Source organism: Aspergillus wentii (genome assembly GCF_001890725.1).
Source record: "Aspergillus wentii DTO 134E9 unplaced genomic scaffold ASPWEscaffold_2, whole genome shotgun sequence".
In the NCBI taxonomy this organism is placed as follows: domain Eukaryota; kingdom Fungi; phylum Ascomycota; class Eurotiomycetes; order Eurotiales; family Aspergillaceae; genus Aspergillus; species Aspergillus wentii.
In genome coordinates this window covers 3729700-3752383 of record NW_024467833.1, presented here as the reverse complement: position 1 = coordinate 3752383, position 22684 = coordinate 3729700, and the positions used below count along the sequence as shown (strand labels likewise).

The 22684-nt window shown below is 49.7% G+C and overlaps 11 protein-coding genes across 11 annotated transcripts; 7 read left to right on the top strand and 4 right to left on the bottom strand.

Annotated features, from left to right (window-relative positions):
• Nucleotides 1–62: 62 nt before the first annotated feature.
• On the top strand, nucleotides 63–989 carry ASPWEDRAFT_180879 (uncharacterized protein). Its single transcript, XM_040831851.1, has 3 exons — nucleotides 63–540; nucleotides 597–741; nucleotides 805–989. The coding sequence occupies exons 1-3, from the start codon at nucleotides 447–449 to the stop codon at nucleotides 908–910; spliced, it is 345 nt and encodes a 114-aa protein (XP_040693155.1). The 5' UTR covers nucleotides 63–446; the 3' UTR covers nucleotides 911–989.
• Nucleotides 990–1324: 335 nt separating this feature from the next.
• On the top strand, nucleotides 1325–2949 carry ASPWEDRAFT_57897 (aldehyde dehydrogenase family protein; the record flags this gene model as incomplete). Its single annotated transcript, XM_040838351.1, has 4 exons — nucleotides 1325–1384; nucleotides 1455–1524; nucleotides 1573–2006; nucleotides 2059–2949. 4 exons carry the CDS (start codon nucleotides 1325–1327, stop codon nucleotides 2947–2949), a joined length of 1455 nt encoding a protein of 484 aa, XP_040693154.1.
• Nucleotides 2950–3151: 202 nt separating this feature from the next.
• On the bottom strand, nucleotides 3152–4593 carry ASPWEDRAFT_104194 (acid phosphatase PHOa; the record flags this gene model as incomplete). Its single annotated transcript, XM_040827628.1, has 3 exons — nucleotides 3152–4244; nucleotides 4300–4361; nucleotides 4411–4593. 3 exons carry the CDS (start codon nucleotides 4591–4593, stop codon nucleotides 3152–3154), a joined length of 1338 nt encoding a protein of 445 aa, XP_040693153.1.
• A 1339-nt stretch (nucleotides 4594–5932) lies between these two features.
• ASPWEDRAFT_104949 (pex2/pex10/pex12 family protein) lies at nucleotides 5933–7504 on the top strand (the record flags this gene model as incomplete). Its single annotated transcript, XM_040827684.1, has 3 exons — nucleotides 5933–6241; nucleotides 6308–6571; nucleotides 6632–7504. 3 exons carry the CDS (start codon nucleotides 5933–5935, stop codon nucleotides 7502–7504), a joined length of 1446 nt encoding a protein of 481 aa, XP_040693152.1.
• A 182-nt stretch (nucleotides 7505–7686) lies between these two features.
• Nucleotides 7687–8326, bottom strand: ASPWEDRAFT_25307 (DUF1772 domain-containing protein; the record flags this gene model as incomplete). Its single annotated transcript, XM_040832715.1, has 2 exons — nucleotides 7687–8171; nucleotides 8263–8326. 2 exons carry the CDS (start codon nucleotides 8324–8326, stop codon nucleotides 7687–7689), a joined length of 549 nt encoding a protein of 182 aa, XP_040693151.1.
• Nucleotides 8327–9054: 728 nt separating this feature from the next.
• Nucleotides 9055–10983, top strand: ilv3B (putative mitochondrial dihydroxy acid dehydratase; the record flags this gene model as incomplete). The annotated part of the gene is made up of 3 exons (XM_040830434.1): nucleotides 9055–9195; nucleotides 9255–9468; nucleotides 9530–10983. 3 exons carry the CDS (start codon nucleotides 9055–9057, stop codon nucleotides 10981–10983), a joined length of 1809 nt encoding a protein of 602 aa, XP_040693150.1.
• Nucleotides 10984–12245: 1262 nt separating this feature from the next.
• ASPWEDRAFT_105391 (RNA 5'-triphosphatase domain-containing protein) lies at nucleotides 12246–14514 on the top strand (the record flags this gene model as incomplete). Its single annotated transcript, XM_040827721.1, has 2 exons — nucleotides 12246–12693; nucleotides 12743–14514. The coding sequence occupies 2 exons, from the start codon at nucleotides 12246–12248 to the stop codon at nucleotides 14512–14514; spliced, it is 2220 nt and encodes a 739-aa protein (XP_040693149.1).
• A 415-nt stretch (nucleotides 14515–14929) lies between these two features.
• On the top strand, nucleotides 14930–15923 carry ASPWEDRAFT_128882 (40S ribosomal protein eS19). Its single transcript, XM_040829249.1, has 4 exons — nucleotides 14930–14972; nucleotides 15327–15390; nucleotides 15447–15507; nucleotides 15583–15923. The coding sequence occupies exons 1-4, from the start codon at nucleotides 14943–14945 to the stop codon at nucleotides 15872–15874; spliced, it is 447 nt and encodes a 148-aa protein (XP_040693148.1). The 5' UTR covers nucleotides 14930–14942; the 3' UTR covers nucleotides 15875–15923.
• Nucleotides 15924–15971: 48 nt separating this feature from the next.
• ASPWEDRAFT_37258 (uncharacterized protein) lies at nucleotides 15972–17010 on the bottom strand. The gene is made up of 3 exons (XM_040834640.1): nucleotides 16772–17010; nucleotides 16485–16708; nucleotides 15972–16420 (listed from the first exon to the last, which is right to left on the bottom strand). The coding sequence occupies exons 1-3, from the start codon at nucleotides 16950–16952 to the stop codon at nucleotides 16394–16396; spliced, it is 432 nt and encodes a 143-aa protein (XP_040693147.1). The 5' UTR covers nucleotides 16953–17010; the 3' UTR covers nucleotides 15972–16393.
• A 339-nt stretch (nucleotides 17011–17349) lies between these two features.
• ASPWEDRAFT_375616 (CAIB/BAIF family enzyme) lies at nucleotides 17350–19723 on the bottom strand. The gene is made up of 4 exons (XM_040834714.1): nucleotides 18916–19723; nucleotides 18570–18868; nucleotides 18025–18519; nucleotides 17350–17967 (listed from the first exon to the last, which is right to left on the bottom strand). Exons 1-4 carry the CDS (start codon nucleotides 19280–19282, stop codon nucleotides 17425–17427), a joined length of 1704 nt encoding a protein of 567 aa, XP_040693146.1. The 5' UTR covers nucleotides 19283–19723; the 3' UTR covers nucleotides 17350–17424.
• Nucleotides 19724–21342: 1619 nt separating this feature from the next.
• Nucleotides 21343–22476, top strand: ASPWEDRAFT_104515 (uncharacterized protein; the record flags this gene model as incomplete). Its single annotated transcript, XM_040827650.1, has 1 exon — nucleotides 21343–22476. One exon carries the CDS (start codon nucleotides 21343–21345, stop codon nucleotides 22474–22476), a length of 1134 nt encoding a protein of 377 aa, XP_040693145.1.
• Between the last annotated feature and the right edge of the window lie 208 nt (nucleotides 22477–22684).

Here is a 22684-nt window from a genome sequence, read left to right as displayed (position 1 = left end):
CCCTAGCTTCTGGCCTAAACGGGACATCGACTTAGGGCTGAAATTAAGGGTCGGCGATGAAGTCATAAGGCAAGCTGCGATCCTACCGGTTTTGAATGCGGTTCGATTCTTGCTCAACCAGCAGCTCATGTGGTTCCGACTACGAATAAGTGGACCAGGCCCTTGAGTCTGGATCCTGCAACACTGTGACTCTGCTGCCAGACTGCCTTGATGTCTTCTTTTAACAGTGGGCTGGTGACATCGCCATGATGTAGCATGATGCAACACCATCGAACTGTCCCTGGTGAAGGGATCGATTTTGAGCGCCCATGGATACTATATAATCAGCCATTTCCAGATGGTTAACTTTTCTCTCTCAGGTCAAACAATTCTTCTCTACCACCAAACAAATACCCAGCGATATTCCCCCTATACCGCTCAAATCAATCTACCTAAACACAACCAACATGTCTTCCGACGCACTTAACATCGCCTACCAGGCCGAGAAGGATCTCAACAGCTACCAGGCCAAGCAGGGTCTCGGCCCCAAGAGTGACTCCAGTATGTGCACCCGGATTTCATCCGATGTCCTACTGTTCACGATACTAATTCTTTAGCTGCCGAGTCTGGCGTGAACGAGATGGTCGACAAGAAGTTCTCTCAACCCACCGGCGTGGCAACTGGCCCTGGGGCTGTCCCTACAGGAAGCGACCGCAAGCCCATTCGTGAAGAAGAGGGAGGTGTCCGTGATGACCGTGGTCGGTAAGTAGACAACCTTGCCGTTTCATCACTACCAGGACATGGTGTGCTAACTTAGTGATACAGATTGGCACCCGCTGAAGATTATGAAGGCCCTGGAGGCCCTGAGGACAAGGTGAAGATTCAAACAGAAACTCGCGGTGGAGACCAAGATAATCTCAAGCTTCATTAAAGGAACTGCTTCATAGATTAGTGTACGGCCTGTATAATAATTAATTATGAGGAATGACCATGATTGACTCAACTTTTACCATGGATAGACTGCCCATAGTTTATCTGTAATCCTTTCCAGCATGACAGCTTCAAAGACAATCGATCACCACCACAACTTCTCCATCCAGTGCCAGCCCCACGTCAACTTGACACTCAGATCCCTCCACTTCGAGATGCCCCTGAGCTAACGGCTATGCGGGACCAATTCCGGCATGGTAAGACCTAGACTAGCTAAATCCTTCAGGTTTCAACCGTGTAACGATTTTGACATTTAATTGGGTTTTTGTGTGATTTCTAATCATACGATCATTCACTACCCAGTGGTATAAGTACTCGGTATCCTCGTTGCCATTAAAGAAAATCAGTTGGAAATATGGGGTCTATAACACTCGAAGAAAACCCGATTGAAGCAAGACTCTTCATCAATGGCGAGGTAAGATGTCGCTTATCAGCAGTTATTTTCATTCGCTTCATTCTGCAGGGGTAACACGATGTGATTCTAGTTTCGGCCCTCGTCGAATGGAAAAACGTTCAAGTTGATCAACCCTTTTACAAGAGAACCAGTTGCCGATGGTGAGTGTGTCATTTAAGCCTCACTATTAACATTCTAACTCTTTCCAGTCCACGAAGCAACAGAACAAGATGTCAACGACGCCGTGGCAGCAGCCAAAGCCGCCTTCCCAGCATGGAGAGATCTCAGTCCTCAGGATCGTGGCGTCTACCTGGAAAAGCTCGCCTCTTTGATCCGCGAATCCAACGGTGATCTCGCCCGCCTCGAAGCCATGTCTATGGGCAAGCCTGTCTCGGGGTACTTTGACGCTGGCGTGGCTGCGGATAATTTGTCGTGGTTCGCTCAGGCTGGTTGGAGTGTACAGGGTACCTCGAGCCTTAACACGCCTGGATATCTTAACATGACCGTCAAGCAGCCATACGGTGTAGCTGCTTGCATCATTCCTTGGAATGTTCCGGTTCTCTTCTTTGCGTCTAAGATTGGTCCGGCTTTGGCTGCGGGGAACACTGTCGTTCTGAAGAGCAGTGAAAAGGCCCCATTGACAGTGAGTTCTACACCATACCTACTAGCCAAACGACTCTTACTAAAACCAACAGTCTGCCTACGTCGCCAACCTCGCCGCAAAGGCCGGCTTCCCACCTGGCGTTCTCAACGTCATCTCCGGCTTCGGTGCACCAGCCGGCACCACCCTCTCCTCCCACATGGACGTCCGCTGCCTCAGCTTCACCGGATCCTCCTTCACAGGGCAAAAGATCCAAGCCGCCGCCGCAGCCTCCAACATGAAACACGTCCACATGGAACTAGGCGGGAAATCGCCTGCCGTCATCTTCGAAGACGCAGACCTAGAAACCGCCGCCGCACAAACACAGTTCAGCATCAAGTTCCAAAGCGGACAGACCTGCATGGCCAACTCGCGTATCTACGTGCAGGAATCTGTCGCTGAAAAGTTCCTGGCCCTGTTCAAGGAGAAATTCGGGGCTGCGGTTTTGGGCGATCCCTTGGATTCAACGACTTCTCATGGACCGCAGGTTGATCGGGTTCAGTACGAAAAGGTCAAGTCGTATCTTGCCATCGGTGACAAAGAAGGCGCGAAAACACTCGGTGGAGACGCTGAGAATGGAAACTTTGTCAATCCGACTGTGTATGAGAATGTTCCTGAAGATTCACGGATTATGAAAGAAGAAGTCTTTGGTCCCGTGGTCGTTATCAACACCTTCAAAACCGAGGCTGAGGCTGTTGAGAAAGCGAACAATACTGAGTTTGGGCTGTACGCTTCGGTTTACACCAAGGATCTTGATCGCGCTATGCGATTGTCCAAATCGCTCGAGGCTGGCACCGTGGGCGTCAACTGTGCCAGCCCAACTACGGCTAAGGATATGCCTTTTGGAGGATTCAAGATGAGTGGTACTGGCCGAGAGGGCTGGTTCAATAGTCTGGAGAACTATTTGGAGACCAAGACTATTTTGATTAAAATTGGATCGGAATAGTTTATTGTCTAGATATTAAAGAAGTATTACTATACGTAAAAGGTTTTGATAATATACATTTATCTGCTTCTAGTGGTCAATTGACTTGGCAATTAAGTTATGCTATTGAACTATTTTAAAAAGAGAACTAGGCTTGTAAAGAAACATGCAGCGTCATAGAACAGATTCATGACCGACCCATCAAGAGCACCGTTCAGGCAGTCTAAATGAAGTTGGCCCCAATGCCCAGCAAGAGAGCAGTGACGGCCCCGAATGTCGAAGCCCCCAAGGAAACACCAGCGTTTGGAGTGGTGGATGCCGAGGAAGAAGAGCTCGTGGAGCTGGATGAGCCATTTTTGCTGGCAGTAACCTTGACATTGTAGTCGCTCTTCGTGTCATAGGGGAAGGGGCTTGTGTAATTGTATGTTGGTGTGGTACCGGCGTAAGTTTTCTTGACAATATCCAAGATTCCATGACCGGCGGAGCAAGTGGCGTTAGTCAATGGGTTGGGCCACACAGGCGAGAACTTCGAATAGGTATTGCTCGACAAGGGTCCAGGATAGGTCTCGTTGAGATGGAGGTTGGTGGTGTCCACATCGTAGTTTATGTATCCAGTTTTGTTTGCCACAATTTCAAGGATGTTGGCACCGCAATCCCAGCGGCCCAGAGATGGAAGACCCCAGTTGGCGGACATGGTAGCGATGATGGAGTAGTGGGTGTAAAAGGTATCGTCCTTGGTACCTTTGAGATGGTTGGGAATAGCACCTCCCAGGAGAATACTGAAGATCTTGTTGCCCTTTGGATAGGTTTCGTCCTCATCAAATGTCAGAAGAACCAAGGTGTTGTTCATGAAATAGGAGTTGTTGAGCAAGGGTGTGATCCAGTTGCGCTCCCACTTAGCAGCAAAGGTGATGTTGGTGTCATGCGCGTCGTTGGTCATGTTAGGTGTGACAAACGCCCACTGAGGGAGCTTTTTGTTGGCCAGGTCATCTTCAAAAGAAGTGAAGTTTTTGATCTGACGCAAGCGAGTGCTATTTTGGGTCACCGAGTCGTACTGAATCAACGGGTTGTGCTTGCGCATGTAGTCATTGGCATAAGTGACTTGGTTGGAATAGTTGTATCCCTGGTAGCCAGGGTAGGGCTCGTGTTCTTGGTACTCGGCCCACGCGATGTGCTTGGTATCCAAGAGATCAGCGATCGTGGAGACGTTCGATGGGATCTGGTGGAAATCATCGTTGTCCATGCCAAAAGTGTCTCCTCCGGCTGAAGCACAGTAGTTTGGCTCGGAAGGATGGGTGGTAGCATAGTAGTTTGTCCTGTAAAGATAATATCAGCAATGTTTTCTTTTTTCACATACGAATATAAACCTACAACAGGATTCCTTGCGAGGCCAGCCATTCCATGTTATCATCCTCTTCGGCCTTGTCGTAGTCCTAGAAACTCAGTCAGAAACGATATGACGTAACAAGCCAACAGACGTACAATGTTCTCGAGCCACACTTGGAAAAAACGATCAAACCCAATACCCTTGACATTGGAAACAGGGGCGTAAGGCTTGACTGTGGCAGCAGCAGCCTCAATATCCGAGAGAGATGGCTCTTTCTCAGTGGCCGTCTGGGCATAGGCCAGGGACAGTGTAGCAAGCAAAGCAGCGACGGTCTTCATTTTGGAGGATCTGTTGCTTGTCTGGTGATTCCTTGTTGAATGACCGACTGACTTGAGAGTAAATATTGAAAGGATAGGAATTTGATGACATTTATAGGCAACGATTCACTCATCGCACGTGGTCATGTACGACGTCAAGATCCATTATCCATGGCTCCATTTAAGTGCGAGAAAAAGAGTGTAGATAGAGACTACGATGGAAGGATTGAAGCATCAAAGTGAATAACAACAAAGATCATGGCCACGCTGCTGGTCGACTGCATCTCATTTGATGGACGATGTCTGGGATGGTTGCAGTCTTACAGCGACCTAAAGCAGGCGAAGCTCTCCAGATGCCAAGAAGCGTAAGGCTGTATAGACAGCGGTGGGGCACTGCAGCACACGTGCCTCAAGCACTGGCTGTCCTGCTTTCATCCACCCAACATTCTCAGATCTGGATTGCAACGGATGAGGCATTTTGGTATGGAATCTCGCTTCGGAAGAGAGGGCCGGCTTGGAAGCAGGTAAATCGCGGAACGATGCATACTGTCAAGCATTTCCCCTCGTGAACAATTCCCGTTTTTATCGAGGAACTGAGTTTGAATGTTGTACCTGCAGTATAGTTATATGGGACAGAGAGTCTATAAAATATCCCAAAAGGTCAATTAATGTTGCATCGAATACGAATGTTCAGTGCTTTAACTTGGTGGACTTGTCGGGGAATTCCGATGCCTTCCATGTTAGTCCAATATCTATCAGGCCAAATCAGAAGGATTCTATTGTTACCAAAACATATGCTAATATATTCGGTTCCCATTAACCATTCTAATATTCTATGTGTCTGGAATGGGGATGTCTTTGTTTCCAAGTCCGCGGAAATTGGCGATAGCTTCGGGAAACCTATTTTCATCGTATTGAGTCCGCCATTACTTCCAAGTCAGCCCACAGAGTGCAAATTGAGCTCTGGATGGAACATTGAAGCTTTTTAAATCAATATTAAGGCTGATAGATTTAATTCATTCGCTAGAACCTTGGGGACTCTGAAGTTGTATTGGAGATTGTGGAGTACTAGCTGTAGGAGAATGTCGCACGGATTCCCATAATAGATGTCTTCCTCTAGAATATCATATAACAGTATAAAAAGGCATCGATCACCAAAAAACCATTCAATCATTCATAAACTCTTCATAAATACAACTTGCGATGTTTCTGATACAGTCATACTATGCAGTCACGTGGATTCCTTCAACCTCGGCTGTGTCCGATCTGGGGGACCGACGCCTGGACTGCTCAATTACCGACCATCTCTCCTCCTCTCGACTCCTACACCCCAACTCTTTGAGTGCACGATGATTTTACGATGAGTTCGACAAATTTTGCCGCTGCCCAGGAGCGGGTGCTGGAGCGCCGTCGTCTCCGCGAGGCCGAATCTCGCGCCAGGCTTGCGGAACAGCAGCAGGCGTCGCCGGTTAACCAAGCCGCTCTCCACAGACTCCCCTCTCCCCTCAACAGATTACCGCAATCGGGCCTGTCGCTATGGAATTCTATCAAAGGACGTGATGGTACTAGGCCGGCCTTCAGAGTTGGTCAGGTCGATGCCGAATTGCTCGATGAAGAGTTGCTGGGACTGTTGAAGGGACAGGTCGGGGATGCTTTGAAATACTTTGGGGTAAGTTATCTGGAGGGGTGCTGCTTCGCGGATATTGTTACAGCATACTGACTTTGTTCTTATCAGCCTCAAATGCGTGAAGATTGGTCCCACGAGATTCTATTTGTACTCCGCGCTCTCCTCTTCAAGCTCTCTATATGGGACCACAACGCTTCCTACGGTGCCGCTTTACAGAACCTGAGATATATCGACAGTCGCAGTCAAGGCCCTGTACATTCCACCCCAACGAGATGGCAAAAGACACTATACGGCCTACTCACTGTGGGTGGTCGCTATGCTTGGGACAAGTGGGAAAGCTGGTTAATCGACCAGGAAGGTGGCTATGAAGAAGTAAGGCCTCTCCGCGATAATCCCATCGTCTTCCCGTCAATCCCATACTGACTATAGTAGACATCTCAGGAAGTTCGAATGCTATCCCGTATGACGGATTTCGTTTCCACATCCCACTCGATTGCAGCCTTTGCCTCCTTTCTAGTATTCTTGGTGAACGGCCGATATCGGACATTGGTCGACCGCATTCTTCGCATTCGTCTCACTCCTCCATCTGCGCAGGCTAGTCGGGAGGTCTCTTTTGAATATCTGAATCGGCAGCTCGTGTGGCACGCATTTACCGAGTTCCTTCTCTTCCTGCTACCCCTTGTCGGGATCAGTCGTTGGCGGAGATGGCTATCCAGAGTGTGGAGGAAAACCAAGTCGACCTTCAAAGCGAGTGATGAAGATGATGAGCCGGATGAGAAGCAAGGAGAACTTGGATTCCTCCCTGAAAGAACGTGTGGCATATGTTACAAAGATCAGAACCCCACTTCTACTTCGGAGAGTGAAGTGATGGCTGCGTCATCGTCTGGGGGTATCAGTGGATCTGCGCATACAGATATCACGAATCCTTACGAGACGGTTCCGTGTGGCTGTATCTACTGCTTCGTGTGCTTGGTGCAAAAGATAGAGGGAGAAGAAGGAGAAGGCTGGGTCTGTCTTCGTTGCGGTGAACTCGTTAAGAAATGCAAGCCATGGAATGGTGATGTCCTTGAAGAAGCCCGTCCGCAGGCGAGTACGGGAAAGGTGGTTGGATTTGCAGTTGACGGAGAAGCCGACGAGACTGAACCAGAGAAGGTAACAGATGAAACGGTTGGCAAGTCGAGCCCATTGGAAGAGCTGAGCTCGGATGAAGCGTTGCAACACTCCAGCCAGTGGTCTACCGTCGACAAAGAGTCCGATGGACCGCCAGACGAGGAGCACGATTCGACGGAAGCAGATACGGTTTAAGACATTCAGTACACATAGACTGCGGTGTACAACAGTTTACTCTTTTCTTCATGCATTATAATTGTGATGGCGATTATTACGAGCTACGAGCTCTTATACTTAGATACCCACGCAATTCATCCAGTCATCATATCAGTTTTTTGCTAGAGTAATATATATGGACCCATCCCATCTTCAGCATCCTAAACACAAACCGCAGCACAAAACCCTATCACCGCCCCAGTCAAAGGAAACAACGCCCTCACAGCATTCAGCCCCGACCACCGCCTCAACAACACCAACGCCTCCTGATCCTCTCTCGCCCGTTTCGCCACCTCCTGATCACTCGTCACCATCCCCTCCTTCCCCTCTACCTCAGCCGCATCATCCCTCGTCGCATGATTCTCCAGCCCCCGACACGTCGGATACATCACCGTCAACGTAAACGGGACAATCGCCATAGTGACAGCAGCCGCGAGCGCATAACACACAGAGTTGCTCTCTCTGCTGTCCGCCCAGGCTAGGTATACGTGCGCGGTTGATGAAATTGCGGCCAGATCTGGGAAGATCTGTTTCCCGCGCGAGAAGATGTATAGCCATTGGTGGGTGATGTGGGAGATGGGGGCGCCGGGGGTTATCTGGATGAGGGATGCAGAGGAGGGAGGTTTGTGGGCTGGGAGGGTGAGAGCTGGGATTGTTATTAGGGTGGTGGATGTTATGCAGCCTGTTTTGTTAGCTTAGCTACTCTTATTTCGTGGGATGTAGGAGGGGAGAAATACCAGATGTAAAGGCACAGCCTAGGATTCCTATCGCTTGGGCTGTTTTGATGGCGTCGATGGGCATGGTTTGGTGTTTGTACAGAATATTCTATGCATATGTATAAATAGAGCAGGTGTATTTAGATGATAGTGATAATTTGCTTTGTTTTCTATGAAACAGATTGTGGCAAAACCACCATGATGCTATACTGACCTATGAAGCAGCCACCACTGCTTCTATACTGATGTAATTGAGGCGAGGTTTCATTCTATTTCCTTGTAGGAATTTCATTTATGGATAGATATCTAGTTAGAAGGCTCTCTACGAATGTGGTACCTTGCTACTTTCTAAACAAACTTTTACTTCATCAAATAGTCTTCATTTCAGTATATTTCACATAGATTGGGTATCACAATATGATAAGAGTTAAGAAATGCTACAAATACTTCACTCAGAATCACCACCATGCAAATGGCTATGTACTAAATAGAACCCACTGTGGATGTCCAGATCCATCGAATGACAGCCCTCAAATTCTGGCTGACCACCAGCTCTCCATCTTCCCCGCAACGGACTCCTCGCCGAACTGTGGCCAGCGACAAAACACAACTCCGACGTGCTCCCCTCGGTTCTTGGAGGGGTAAAGCGCTGATGAAGTCGGACTTGAACCGCACAATTGCTATTGTCCTTTCTGTTATCGGTTTATCTTATATATAACCCATTATATCATACGTTATCATCTTGGATTCGACCTACCCCGCAATCACTTTTATCCCAATTGACTGAGGAATCAATCCAACATTTCCTAAAAAATGGCCTCTAACAAACTGGGGGAGGGCAAATACCTCAATTTCAACAGTCTGCCGGACGATGCCAAACATGAAGATGGCACCCAGGCGTTGAACAGACATTCCACTACCATCACAAGAGGCCATGACTTTCCAGGAGCTCAGGTCGGTCGCTCTACCCGTCTTGTTTAACGTCCAGCTAATCCTTTTATTCCGGTGCTTAGGCAATGCTATTCGCAGCCGGTATCCCTGATCGAAATGCCATGACAAAGAGCCCCCAAGTCGGTATTGCTTCGGTGTGGTGGGAGGGTAACCCGTGTAACATGCATCTGCTGGACCTGGGAAAGACAGTGAAGAAGGCTGTTACGGATCAGGGCATGATCGGGTGGCAGTATAACACCATTGGAGTTTCGGATGCTATCACAATGGGAAGTGAAGGTATGCAGTCCTTGTTGCTGTGCTGCTGTTTGTTCGACCGGAAGCGTCTGACAGACTACAGGGATGAGATTTTCTCTTCAAACCCGTGAAATCATTGCCGACAGTGTCGAGACTGTGACCTGTGCACAGTACCATGATGCTTGTATCGCTATTCCCGGATGCGACAAGAACATGCCCGGTGTTGTAATGGGAATGGCACGCCACAACCGCCCTTCCATCATGATCTACGGCGGAACTATTCAGATCGGATACTCGGAATTTCTTCGAAAACCCATCAATGTCTCTACCTGCTTCGAGGCTGCTGGTGCTTACACCTATGACACACTGCGCCAACCGGACGATGGTGGTGATACCAGCAAGACCAAGGATGAAATTATGGACGACCTTGAGAGACACGCCTGTCCCAGTGCTGGTGCATGCGGCGGCATGTTCACGGCTAACACAATGGCAACGGCAATCGAATCAATGGGTTTGTCATTGCCCGGATCGTCTTCGACGCCTGCCTCTTCCCCATCAAAGATGCGCGAGTGTGCCAAGGCTGCGGACGCTATTAGGGTCTGTTTGGAGAAAAACATCAAACCCCGGGACCTGTTGACGAAACGCTCCTTTGAAAATGCCCTGATCATGACTATGGCCCTGGGAGGAAGTACCAATGGTGTTCTCCATTTCCTTGCTATGGCTCGGACTGCGGATGTGGATCTGACGCTGGATGACATTCAGAGAGTCAGCGACAAGATTCCATTCATTGCCGACCTTGCCCCCAGCGGCAAGTACTACATGGCGGATCTCTATGACATCGGTGGCATTCCGTCTGTCCAGAAGTTGTTGATCGCAGCTGGCCTGCTTGACGGCGATATTCCGACAATTACAGGCAAAACACTGGCACAAAACGTCGCATCCTTCCCGTCTCTGCCGGATGACCAGGTAATCATCCGTCCTTTGAACAACCCCATCAAGGCTACCGGTCACCTACAAATTCTTCGCGGAAACCTGGCTCCCGGTGGTGCTGTGGCCAAAATCACAGGCAAGGAAGGTCTCCGATTCACGGGTAAGGCAATGGTATTTGACAAGGAGTTCGGACTCAATGAAGCTCTGGACCAGGGCAAGATTCCCCGGGGTGAAAACCTGGTGATCATTGTGCGCTACGAGGGCCCTAAGGGTGGACCGGGAATGCCAGAGCAGCTCAAGGCTAGTGCAGCACTTATGGGTGCCAAACTCACAAACGTAGCTCTAATCACGGATGGACGGTACTCAGGGGCCAGTCACGGATTCATCGTTGGCCACATTGTGCCCGAGGCCGCGGCAGGGGGGCCGATTGCCATTGTTCGGGACGGCGACGTGGTGACCATCAACGCCGAAAACAATGAAATCAGCATGGACGTATCGGATGAGGAAATCCAACAACGATTGAGGGGGTGGAAACCCCCAGTGCCACATGTGACGCGTGGTGTGTTGGCCAAATATGCGAGATTGGTTGGGGACGCATCTCACGGTGCGATGACCGATTTGTTCTAGATGAAAAAGATCTATTATTGAATAAAAATGTCGATTAATGGATGTATGGGATCTATCCAATCACCTTGTTCCAATGGAGAATCTCATTGGACATGGTACTTTTTAAGCATGACACATTGAATTCGGCCATCCCTGAATCAGATCAACTTGAGATTACCTTCTAGTATAACCATGTTTCACAATATCCCAATCTTAAACAAGGATGATGGCTGTGCAGGTCCAATCAGGCTTTGAGTGCGGAGTATATGCCTTCTGATAGATCACTCTTGCAAGGGACTGGGATCTCCTCCACGAACGTTGATTTAGGGATGTTTTGCTGGCAGCTCTCTTGACAAACAGTGGATCCCACGGGACGCAGTCTGACGTCGTGAGTGGGCAGTCTATCCAGGATGGATGATTCATCCGCCAAGTTTGCGATCGCAGATCCTCCACGGTGCGCATCCCGACGCTGTGAGAGGTTGAGCGAGAGAATCAACATCCTCAATCTTCAGTATCACCTACTTTGTTTACCAAGTCACCTGGACAGCACCATCAAGGTGATCGCTTCGTCCGTGCTGTCTGCGGAAGCCACATTCGGAAGCCCTCCCCGCCTTGCTTTCTTCGTGAGTCACTCAAGCAGCAAACTTTTGTCCTCTTCCCCGAAAGTCTTTTTTTTTTTTGTGCTTCTTTTTGTTGACTTCTTCAATATGGGCTTCCATCGCTAACCGGCCACCAGCATACTGAACAGCAGCAATCCAGTAAAACAGACACTCGTACTCCTTCGACCGTGTTTTGTCTGATCGCAGGTGGAACAACACCCCCCGGCTATTCTGTTGCGACTGACTCCGCCCCGACGTCAAAAAGTGATCTCCAACGTGAGGGCAACGTGCTTCATCCGTCTCCCTCATTGGCCCATCGACCTCATCTTTCATATTTCAGAGGGTACTAGCAGTTTGACCTTGCCTGCTAGTTGGTTGATCCTCCCCGGTTCCGCCTCATTATTGTTGTTTTTATCCATATCGCCAAGGAGGATCCGTCACACCGTCTTGTGTTGGGCTTCGACTTGCATTCCAGAACTGATCCACGTCTTCCAAATCGGTTGGTGTGGAACCCCCCTCGTTGGTTGTTGAAGACTGCTTTGGGCAGTGGAAGCAGGGAAGACAGACAGTGACAGTGAATCCTCCCCTCCGGGAGGATTCGTTTCATTTGCGCTGAATCTGGGCCTGATCGTCGCGTCCATAACTTGATAAATATTTACCTGGCTTGGGCGCCTCATGCTGGCCATGGGGACTCCTGATGGTTTCTCTTCAACTTCTCTCCGGTCAAGCTTCTCCTTATCTGGCTTTGGTCCTATTTTGCAGTACTGGGAATCGATCTATACTGCTTTCTCCAGCCCAAGTGCCTTCGTTTCTTCCCTTGGCTCTTTCCAACCCATCGATGCCAATGGCTCCATAAACTGGGGAAAGGTTGTGTTCTTGACCACCTGTTTCGCTGCCATGGCCGGCTGCGGATTCTTGTCTTCGATGCTGCGGCGCACGAGCACAAAGCGACTGCAAGAGAGCAGGCGCTTTCGTCGCTCAGCACACAAGAACTACTCTAAAGCCTCCGCTGAGACAATGACCTCTTCTGAGGATGAAGACTACGATAGCAATGGGTCTCTACGTCATGGTACTGAAGGCGCTCTTTGCGAGAAAGAAGCGGCTCCTAAACACCGTGAGGAATCGGCAAATGGTATGTTTCTCTTATCACCGGGATATAAGATGGCACTGACAGTCAACAGCTCTTACTACGGATCCTGGACTCTTGAGGAAGCATTCCTCGTACATTTCTTATACAACTTCTGTCGCTACCTACCCGTCTATCAGAACATTCTTCTGTCCACACCCTCAGATGAGCAAATTTCCCACCAAACCATCTCCGGTTCCGTTGCTGGTGTTTGTACACGGTTTGGGTGGATCCCTGGCACAGTTCAACCACGTTTTGGCGAGCTTGTCCAACATCGGCCCCTGCTTCGGAATTGACCTGCCAGGGTGCGGTCGATCGGAGTTTGCGCCAAGTTCCTGGGATGCTTATACGGTGGAAGCATTGGCAGAATTGATTTTTGCCGCCATCGAAAAGCATCGCGACCGAGAGGCTGGTCAGGGCGTGGTCCTGGTTGCCCACAGTTTGGGCTGTTCTCTGTCGGCGTTATTGGCATCCTCCAACTCGTCTATTGGCGCCGAATTGAAGGAACATGTTCTCGGTCTTATTGCAGTCTGTCCCCGGGCGGCACCACCATCTGCTCATGAAACCACCATGTTTCGTCGACTGCTTCATATCCCGAGTCCTATCTTTGACCTCTGGCGTCGGTGGGATCGACGTGGCGGCCCGGATAGCGCTAGTGTCGCAAGATTTGTCGGCTCGGATGCAGATATCGATACAAGGGAGCTCCAAGTTCGTTACAACAAGCAGAGCAAGACTTCTGTTTGGAGACGAATGGCTTGGGGAACGCTACCGGAATATAGCAACGACAGAGTCACCGGAGGAATGCCAGGAGAGGAAGTCTGGGCTGGAATCCAGGCGCCTGTTCTTCTTGTTGCCGGTGAATCTGATGCGATCACTAAACCAGAAGAGATCCAGAAAATCCTCGGATTCTTCAGCGGCTCTAAATCCAATGCAAAGATCACTACTAGCAGCAGCATTGTTCCCGATGCGTCCAGTATCCATGATCAAATGCCAGCGTCCCACGACAGCCGTGCTCATGAGGAGGAGTATGGGGTTGAGCCACAGTATAGCGAAAAGGATTTGGGAGATGTTCAGGTTTCGGAAAAACCAAGAAGGTCCATCAAGACAGCAATCCTCCCAGCCCCGGCCTCGCACGCTCTTCTCTACGACCGTGCGACATATCGCACCTTGTCAGGAATCATCCAAGACTTCCTCTGCCACCATGTTGACAACCGGCTGAGCCTCGGATGGCAGCTACAGTATCTCAACACTTCTGGAAAGTGGGATGTCAAGAACCTGGCCAAATGGCAGAAAGTGCCACCCATGTCGGAACCACTGGCAGACACCTTTGCAGCGCTCAAGATGCTGCGCGAGGTGGACGATCAACACAACCCCGTGCTCTTCTCAGAGAAGAACTACGACCGAGTGTACGCTGTGATTGATATCAGTCACGAGAGTCCTGTCTACAACCCGGCATCGCTGGAAAAGGGTGGGATTCATTACTACAAGCACCCGACGGTGTCAAAGATCCCCCCAGGGCCTGATGAGACTCGGGATTTCATCGCCTTAGTAGATCGACTGCAGGAAGAGATTACGGAGAAGATGGAGAAGAGAGGCGATAGCACACTTCCACGCCCCCTGGTTGGGGTTCACTGTCACTACGGATTCAACCGGACTGGCTTTTTGATAGCGTGCTACCTCATCGAACGACGCGGATTCAGTGTACAGGGAGCGATTGACGAGTTTGAGAAACGGCGACCTCCGGGGATTCGCCATGGGCATTTTATTGATACCTTGTTTGTGCGATATTGTCTTGGGCTCAAGAGAGCGCCGACGCTGGAGAGTTGATTTATGATTGTGCAGCATATTTGTTTTTATGAGTAACGAATGCGATAGAGTGTATTATTAGTATATATGATTAATTTCCTGACTATTCACATATTCCGTCATAAAGAGTATAATTATTGATAATTGATGAAGGATTAGAATAAAATAGAATAAAAATCTTTCCAGTGATCCAAACGATGGAAGGATATCCGATTGATGCCTGAGGCGGCAACAAGCTCAGGACGGTTAGGGTACGGCTAATCCCGAACAGGCTAAGCGAAAGCCTCCCACACGCAACCGAGAACTCACGATGTCTGTGTGTGCGTCCGAAATTTCGAGATTCGACCTGACCTGACCGACTCCCCAACGACGACAACCCTCTCGCCCTCGTCCCTCGCTCCGGCATCCCCTCTTCAACTCCTACACCTTCGATCCTCGAAGCCGCAAAAATGGGTGGTGTCACCGTTCGCGATGTGGACGTAAGTTTCATTTTTTCAACCCTCTCGCTTTTGCCCTGCAGCAGTCTGTCTTGTTTGGCCCAAGGAAAGGAGGGGGAAACAAACACAAAAAGGAAAAGAGAAGGAGACGAAATACGAACTACGAGAAACAATCAGCGCCGATGGATTTGATGGAAATACCCTGGTGGGATGGAATTTGTCCTGCGGTTTTTATGCGGAGAGGACGGATTCGCGATATGGACGATCAACAAAGGAAGATTACGACGTGATATTTCAAGGGCAATGGTGGAATACTGGGCAACGACAAACACATGATTTTTTTCACACATTGCATGGAAAGGATCCGGTTGTGCTAACGGGTTTTGTTCAATACAGGCGCAAAAGTTCATCTCCGCTTACTCTGCGTTCTTGAAGCGTCAGGGAAAGCTCCCCATCCCCGGTATGTTCTATCAGAATCAACATACAGTAAAGAAAACAGGCTGACGATATGTACAGGATGGGTCGACACCGTTAAGACCTCTGCCTCGAACGAGCTCCCTCCCCAGGATGCCGACTGGTACGATAAACCTTGATATATCAAAACCAAAACCAGAAAGGGAGCACCGAAATCTGACCATCATACGCTAAATAGGTACTACGTCCGCGCTGCCGCCGTCGCCCGTCACATCTACATGCGCAAGACCATCGGTGTCGGTCGTCTCCGCCGAGTCCACGGCTCTACCAAGAACCGTGGCTCCCGCCCCGCCCACCACGTCGATGCCTCCGGCTCCGTCGACCGCAAAGTCATGCAGTCCCTCGAGAAGATCGGTGTCCTTGAGGTCGATGAGGACAAGGGTGGCCGCCGCATCACCCAGAGTGGCCAGCGGGATCTGGACCGTATCGCCAAGACCACCGTTGACGAGGAGGAGGAGGATGACGAGTAAACTAGGCAAATCATAATAGTTTGCTAAAATTCTGTCATCGTCTTTTTTTATTTTTATCTTATGTATCCCTCCTGTTTTCCTTTTTTAATTTCCACGGGGAAAAAAATGAAATGAGTGGCTTTGGGTTGAAGCGGTCAAGTTCTTAAAGTCGGCACAAATGGAATGATGGGTTGGATTTACATTGGAATTTCTTCTTCCACATGCAAAAGGAGTTGTGTGATGTTGAATTTCTAATGAACGACCAGGGCTACGCGGAGAGAAGAAGCTTTTTCTTTCTTTTCTTTTCCACATGAGATAAAGAGAACAAGAGAAAGAAAGCAGAAGGTTGAACGAAAAAAATACAGTTCCAATTTTTTTCAATACCTCCTTCTGATATGGAATATGACTGGAAGTTTACGATCAATTCCGGTTGATTCTATCAAACTGCGTGCCCTACGTACTACCTCATCTGACTACACTCCATGTTACTAGTAGATATGGTAAGTATACTATTCGTATATCAACAGTCTATGTAAACCCTTATTTCCCAGACTGCGCAGTAGGATCCTAGACAACCACCCAATCAGCCTCTCCCTCTCAACCTCGGTCCATTGCATCAAGACAAACTCACCAAATAAACCTGATAAAACTTCATCTTCAACCCCTCCCCCTCACCATCAAACACCACTCTCCCCGCCCACGGCACCTCAATCTCGCGACTCGCATCCGCCTTGAGCACATACCTGACTGTCCCGTACAGCATGAGCTCATTGGCAGCCCCAAAGTAGATTCTCTCGGGGAAGTGGCGCCGCGACGCAACGTGTGTCCAGATTGCGTGGCGGAGGTTGAGGATTTCTTTTTCGTTAGCTGTTTGCTTACAGTATAGGATTGGGTGGGTAGGTGTATAGGGAAGGGTACCATCAGATCCATTCGCTACCTTGGAGCCCATGATGAGGGTAGCGTTGTCGGTGAAGCTGGCGACGTATTTGGTATGCAGGGCTTCGGTATCGCTGGTTTGGTAGAAGGATTCCATGAAGGAGATCATGGATTGGGCGTTGGAGGGGGAGAGGGCTGGGTCGGTGGTGATTTTGTAGGACATTTTGACTGCCTGCACTGTACTGACTGTATCTTACTCTGAGTTGATAATTATGAAGTAGAATCGATTGGACTAATACTAATATCCTAGATAGATACTCGATGGTTATGTAGGTGGTGAGGGGGAGGTTTCGGGCCGATGGACTGACGTTACTATCCGATGGATTGGATTCATTATTCTTTAGTTTCAATTTCCTCGGATTGACGATCTTTATGCGAATGCTGTGTGATGAGATCTCGGTTTCAGGTTCTAACGGTTGCTTTTAGATCCCTGCATGCTCTGCCTCTGCTTCTATCTAGTGATGTATGCTTGCCTATCCTATTCTATCCTCTACTTCCGAATGCATGCACCCGTCGGCTACAGTCTATGTAAGAATCTTGCCACTGACCCACCACGCATCCGACGGCAGGTCTGGCGGTAGATTATAGGGTAAGGAGAGTTTGGTAGGTAGATGCAATCATGGTATGTAAAGTAATTAACACTTCTTCTCGCCCTTGTCTTGGGCAAAATCCCCCCAACTGGCCCGGTCAGTTCCATTCGGTCGACTAGCCCGTTCAAATACATTCTCAACGCCATCAATCTCAGTGATGGGTCGGACAATCTCAGTGTCGGCATTGTACGCTTTCGAAAACCACTTCTCTGTCAGCGCTTCCTGTCCGGCCTCCTCCGGAGACAGGTACAGATGCGGGAATCGGGTCTGCATGATCTTCAGGACGGTCGAGGAGATGCGGTCTACGCTGTCGCAGTGACGCAGGTTGAAGAATTCTTGTGGCTGTGCGGATCGCATCTTCTCCTGGACTGCGTCCGAGTATTTGCCCACGGCGAAGAGGAGAAGATCGTAGTGCATCAGGGAAGCCTTGCCGTGGTATGAACCGCCGGTCTTGGCTCGGTGGTAGAGACCTGTCAATGCAGCGATGGCGCCCATGCAGCCGGTACCGTAGTCGGAGATGGGGAAAGGAGGGACTGTGGGCGATGAGTGACCCATGAATTCACCCTGTGCCCATGCAATACCAGTGACCTGCAGTAGACATTAGTACCATTCGGTCAGAGAGTCTGAATGTCTGAATAGACCTACACAGTCCGCAATCTGCTGCCAACCGGGACGTCCAGCCCACTCTCCTTCGTATCCAAAGCAGTTCTCGTTCACATACACATAACCCTTTCCTCGCTTCTCTCCTAGCGAAGCAAGAGCATCAGGTCCATAGCCCAGCTTTTCCAGTGCTCCAGGACGGTACCCGTCGACGAGGACATCGGCATCCGTAAGAAGCTCCTCGAATTGACGACGTCCTTCATCAGTCTTCAGGTCAAGGTCAGCAGCATGCTTGCCCATGTTACCGTCCACCTGGAAGAACGGAACGTCGGAGAGGTGCGGGCTGGTGATCTTCAAGACATCTGCACCATATTCGGACAGGATACGTGTGATTGTTGGGCCGGCAATAATTCGACAGAGTTCCAAGACCTTGACCCCCTCGAGAATCTTCTTGCTTCCGCTGGCCGGGAAAGGAGTAGGAGGCAGATCGCCACTCAGACGGGACACCTTCCATGGGGGTTCCTGTACATTGAGTTGACCCTAGACGTACATTAGCAAATGGTGTTGGCTTTATAGATCGCAAAACATACGTGCGGGGTCTTGATGAAGTCTTCATGTTTGAAAGCGGTCACACCAGCTTGTCTTCGGTCCCGGTTCATATCTTCCAACTCTGCCGCACTATATTTCTGCACCTTGTCCTCGATCACCTTGATGACATCCTCATAGTCGGTCAAGTCTGGACGATGACCTTCAAGCCCGATCATGTTCAATGTTGTTGTGGCTTCCAGGGAGCCATGGATGTGGAAAAACTCTCCTTCGTTCTTAGTTTTGTAGAGGTTGGCGGACATTCGACGGTAGCCATTGGACTGCGCGGCCAAAAGGTCCGTATCTATAAAGTCAGCAACGAACTCAAAGTAAGGGAGATGTAAGCCACACCTTTCAACTTAGTTTTGACGGCCGGGTCCAGCTTGGACAATCCATCCACCTTGGCCATGTATGCCTGACAGCCAAATGCGGTCGCCCTTTCCAGGTTCACCTTGACATTTCGCTTCTGGGGTGATTGTCCGTATCGCAGATCCGCAATTGCTCCAGCGACGGAGCCTTCGAGACCCTTCAAGGCAGCGAGGGTTTCTGTCTCCTTGAACGGGATGGGGAAATAGATTTCGTCATGAGCAGAGTAAAAGGAGACGTCATCCTTTCGTTCCACAACCTCTGAAGGCAAGCTAAGACGTTCGGCCTGGTCACAGAGGTAGGAGAAGATTCGACCTGTCTCCTGGACAGGCGAGTATGTTGGTGCGGCCATGGTGTCAATGGACGAGGGGTTCAATCTGCCCGGGAAGAAAAGGTTGACAAAATCTGATCCACCTTGGAAGCCAGGCTATCAGGTCAGATATATATGTCCAATGCGGCCACCGTCGGCAAAGGGCGTTGAAGACATCCTCATCCGGGGTGATTCCGAGAAAATCGCCATCGGGTGACCACAGCGGTTCGGCTCATCAAGGACAGCAACAGGGCCAGAGTAAAATGGTGAAGAATGAGTAAAATGACCCCGCAGAGGAAAAGATATCCGAAAAGATGAACGGGCCGGGGGAGGAAAGTGTCGGATGTGAGGCCGATAAGATCGGAAGGGTGGTGGTCATGTGATTTGTATAGCTGACTTAGTGTCGTAGTGATGATGCAGAAAGAATATGGTTTAACAGAGAAACAGGGTAGATTAAGCGGAAGTGATATGAATTCTGATCTGAATTATTTCCTATCTGATAATTAAACGGGTATTTGGTTCATAGTGACGTATGGGTATAGCAAGAAGTACGGTAGTGGTAGATGGTGCTATGTAGAGTAGACAGATAGCAGTGTGGGATAGAGTGTAGAGACAGTATGAAGCAGAGTACTTGTATAGGCAGAATAGGTGGTTAGTAGAGACACACAGAACCAGATGGAACGTTTTAATCAACACCTCGGGTAAAGTATCACAACTCCAATCGGTTCAAAATGCAAGAGAAATCCGGCCAGACGCCTCAGATCGCCTGTCACCCCCACTTGGACAGAATCCATCGAGGTTTTGCGTCATTCCCCTGGCGATGTTGCATCTCCATGTAAGCACAGACGATGAGGGGTATCTTCAAGCAGGTACTCGGCAGTCTAGACGATCAGTCTGGAGATGCAAACATCGACCTCGATGATTCCATACATGTCAATGGAATGTGAAGATGAACTCATCCATTACAATTATACAGAGTGAAGCAGCCAATGGCTGGCAGAGATGATGCATGTGTGACAGAGTGCCGCTGTCCGTGGGGGAAAAGGCAGTCCACGTGCCGCAGCTTATCGCAACTGGAGGGCACGAGAGGCCTTGATATGCTGCAGTTTGTGGTTCAATTACAGCGCACTTTTTCTTCGGTATTTACTAGTACAGTATTACCTGAGGGATATCTGTGCGTGAGGGGTCGGCTATTCCTGCAGTACTAGTTGTTAGTAGTCCATATTCATAATTATCATATCAATAGTATCTCCATATCCTAAGAATACTCCATATCCCATATCCATATTCCATAATAATTCCTACGGTGTAGAAATGAATCATTGTGTATCTATCGGTGTACTATCACTATCAGTCTCCATCCGGATCCTCCCGGGCCCACGAGGCCTCGCAGTGCCTGCCAATCATCCGGCCCACATGTCCACTCTTAGGTTCAGCTGTTACAATCCTCAGAGAACGAGAACAAAAACAAGGCAGTTCATATGTCGCAATCCTCCATTCTGACTGGAGGATTCAGAATAATCCCTCATTCCTGTATTTTCTGGCCTGTGCCCGTACCGTACCGTACGCACGGTCGTATTCCTGACTAACCCTTTCTGGCTCGCCCCTGCAGTTACTCAGACTGCAGTCACGCTTTGCTGACATCCTTCCTCTCTCCTACTTCTACTCTGCTACCCCCTCTCTTTAATCTTCCTTCTCTTCTGCATCATCCCCAGCTTCATATCGTCCTACTACATCTGATCGTCTCGCTTCTAATCCTGTCTGGTCCCAAAACGCTCGCGTGTCGTCTTCCCTCCTTGCGACTTGGTCTTCGCGCGTCGTCGCATCGCATTCGCCCCTACTTATTATCTTCCCCAACCGCTGCAGTGCTGCGTTATCTCGGTTTATACGTCTTATAATCGGTCTTTGGTGACGTGAGTTTACTTTCATTTCATCCTTATGCTTATCATTAATCATCTTTGTCTTTGTGTCTCTTGATCTATTTTTTTTTTTTTTTTCACGCGTCGTTGATCATCCCCTTTATCCCCCTTACAACTCCTATTTGACTCATACTGATAACCATCCTACCACCAGTCACTCCAAACAACTACTTAATAATAATCATGGCTTTCCAATCCTCCTCCAGCATCGCCATGGCCCTTGCTGGCAAGACGGCCTCTGTCGATATCCCTCAGTCTCGTTCGGGCTTCACCTCCGGTAGTCGTGATCCTTCCCGCTTAGGACAGCCGGCCCTGCTCCCGACTCCTCCCAACTCCATCTCTCCCAATCTTGCTCCTCACGCTTTCAAGCACCGAGCGGCCGACATGCCTGGCTCTCCTCGCTCCGGGTCGCACCTCGATTCTGATATCGACCTGGGAGACGCCGTCGAACATGCCGATGCTCGGGGTGAGTCCCAGTCGGCTCACGACCTCGATAGCGTCGGTGCCATCACTCCAGGCATGCTGGCCAAATACCATCTCCCCGAGATTATGCTTCACCAAGGTCCTTTGGCCATTCGCCACGTCATGGGCTTTCTCACAACGTCCGTCCCCGGCTTCTCCCGCATTCCGCCGGCCAAGGCACGAAGACTAGTCGTGGCCGCCCTAGAAGGTCGGGGAAGTGAAGCAGAGGGCGGTGGCCCAAAAGGTGACGTCGTCTTTGAAAAGGTCGGATGGGGTCGATGGGATGCGCGACGTCGAGGCGAGCCCTCGCGGGATAGCCGCCATCTGAATGTGTCGCCACCCTCCAGTCTTTCGAATTCTTTCCAATCACGCGGTATGCAGATCCCGCGTAATTCTACGAGAGATAATTTGAGTCCCTATGGGACCAGTATGGCCGGTGACTCTGCCGTTTTCTCCTACACGGAAACTCACTACGGTGGGCCCGACATGCTTGAGGACGAAGCGGACAAGATGTCTCTAGATGGTGACTATTGCTCCTCGTCCGAAGCACCTGAAGACGAGGTCCGAGACGAGGACTGGGGAGAGGAAGACGTCACGGATGAGGAAGATTGGGCACAAATCGGTGCCGACGCCCTCCGAGCTCGATCGATGAATGGAGCCAGTGGCTTCGTTCCGAACCATCTGAAACAGCCACCCCAGTTGCGGGGCGGCGGTCCTGCCTCATCAACGTTGGCAAAGTCGGCACCACAAAACACTCCTATTCAACAAATTGGGTTCTCCGTTCCTGCCGGCATGGTCGGCGACCAGGAGGAGCGTGCCGCCGTTGAGGCGCTGTTACGACTTGGATCGATGTAATGATATCTTATTATTGACGGGCGTTGACATAACTTTTTTATATTACAAGGTCGTCGAGGCTGGACCGGACCACAGCGAAACTTGTCTTCAATTGTGCCAGAACGCTGGAGACAGCTCACATGGTTCGACTGGTTCGACTGACTTGCATTACTAGCATTGGGATGGATTTGATTGGGTTTGGTTTTATGGCGTTTATGGATGGAACTAT